At 37.9% G+C, this 1,721-nt stretch overlaps 1 protein-coding gene across 4 annotated transcripts in view; it reads left to right on the plus strand.

Moving 5' to 3' along the window:
• Tusc3 (tumor suppressor candidate 3) overlaps positions 1-1,721 on the plus strand; it is a 131,373-nt gene that overhangs the window by 86,140 nt on the left and 43,512 nt on the right. For 3 of the 4 annotated variants that reach the window (XM_021218996.1, XM_021218995.2, XM_029532003.1), the window contains exon 6: positions 1,178-1,267. The exons of the other annotated variant lie outside the window; for it this stretch is intronic. In XM_021218996.1, the coding sequence (XP_021074655.1) occupies positions 1,178-1,267 (90 nt within the window). The remainder of the gene's footprint in view (positions 1-1,177; positions 1,268-1,721) is intronic. 4 annotated transcript variants of the gene reach the window in all.

Here is a 1,721-nt window from a genome sequence, read left to right on the forward strand (position 1 = left end):
TTTTTTTTTTTTTTTTCTTTTTTTGATGGGAAGGAAGTACTCTAATACATTAGCATAGCTACTTCCCCCCTGACAGTTTAATATTACATTTGTGAATATTGAAAATATTTGAAGGTGTGCTTTATTTTCCTTCAGATCCATAGACTTCTCACTGTTATCACTGTGTGTCCGCCCTGTTCCTTTGATTAGTTGTTGGGATGGTGCTCCCCCTCACTCCTCCTCCTAGGTAAATATTTTAGTCTGTAATCAGTAATAGATACTGTGCCATTGCTGTAACCTATACACTTGGCAGGAACAGCCCTAGAAGAAAGGTTTACGTGTGTTCACTGTTTGAGGGCATTTCAGTCTGTGAGAATGGGAACATGAGGTAGAAGCTGTTTGCACAGTTACAGACAGGGAAGCAGAGAAAGTGGGCTACAGAGCAGTAGGGGCAATGAGACGTCGCTACGGTCCTTGTGACCTAAGCTCCCAGCGACCTCTGCATGTTAAGGTGTTAGAGCCTTTCAGAGGGATACCTTTAAGTGGGAAACAAATGCTCAAAGTGTGAGTCTGTGGAAGACATCCATCCATAATACTCAGCCGCTGACATCCAAGGCCTCATGACCGCCTCTAAATAGAAAATGCATTAAAACTTCTGATAAAACTTCTTAAGACTGTTTAGATGACCCGAGAACAGATATTGAAGGAAATCCCTTAGACGTGTGCTCCAGCCAAATTAAAAAACAAGGGGGGGGGGAGAATATCTCAGAATAAATATTCATATTCCAGAGGGAGGAATGGGAGACTATGACCACAGGAAACCCAGCAGACTGACTTTAAGTCTATGCTTGATGCCATCATGTAGATTTGGGTGAGCTTGGGCAGCCTGGTATGCATGTGCAACTTGACCTGGGAAATCCTTCGCTGGGGGTCCGGATGAAGGGCAAGTCTGCTGTTTTTTTTCTTTATGAAGGGAAGTCTTTTAAATGGATTTTTCGTTTTATACCCTGCTTTTTTCAGTAAGTGGAGTTCACCCTCATGTTGCTTTTTTTTTTTTTTTTTTTTTTTTTTTTTTTTTATCGCGGAAACCGATACATGATTTTTAAATGGTAGTTTAATGGTGAGTGTTACTTTTAAAATATACATTATTCTGGCATTCCCTGGCTTATGTATTGAAATATTGTGCCCTGGTTTTCAGTGTATAGTCTTTGCTATGACGTCTGGCCAGATGTGGAATCATATCCGTGGACCTCCATATGCTCATAAGAACCCACACAATGGACAAGTGGTAAGTTTATTTTCTATCCATCGATATTATAAGCATCTTTTCATTTACTGCTTCTCTCTCATATATTCACACTTGGCATAAACACATAATATGTATTACTTTAGGGTAAGGAACTTTTTGTCATTGACTTCCTAAAATTGTGCACCCTACTGAAAGCACACATGCACTTAGGATATTTGTACAAGTTTATAAGTTACTGTGACAACAATATGAAATAAATCATGCGAAAAAAATTGAACACGTTATACCTTGTGTCCCTAAGTTTAACCTTGAGAAGTTAATTTCAATATTGTTAAGAATTCTAACATCATGTTAGATTGTTAAGAAACCTAAAAGAGTGGATTTGAAAAAGTTGTAGAATGTATGTATTATTAAATAAGGAGTAGAATTTACATTAGTCCTAGCTCCCAAATTCACATGACTTAGCCTTTTGGATTGTTTTTTTTTTTTTTTT

This window comes from Mus pahari, chromosome 19, assembly GCF_900095145.1.
Source record: "Mus pahari chromosome 19, PAHARI_EIJ_v1.1, whole genome shotgun sequence".
NCBI classification, from domain to species: domain Eukaryota; kingdom Metazoa; phylum Chordata; class Mammalia; order Rodentia; family Muridae; genus Mus; species Mus pahari.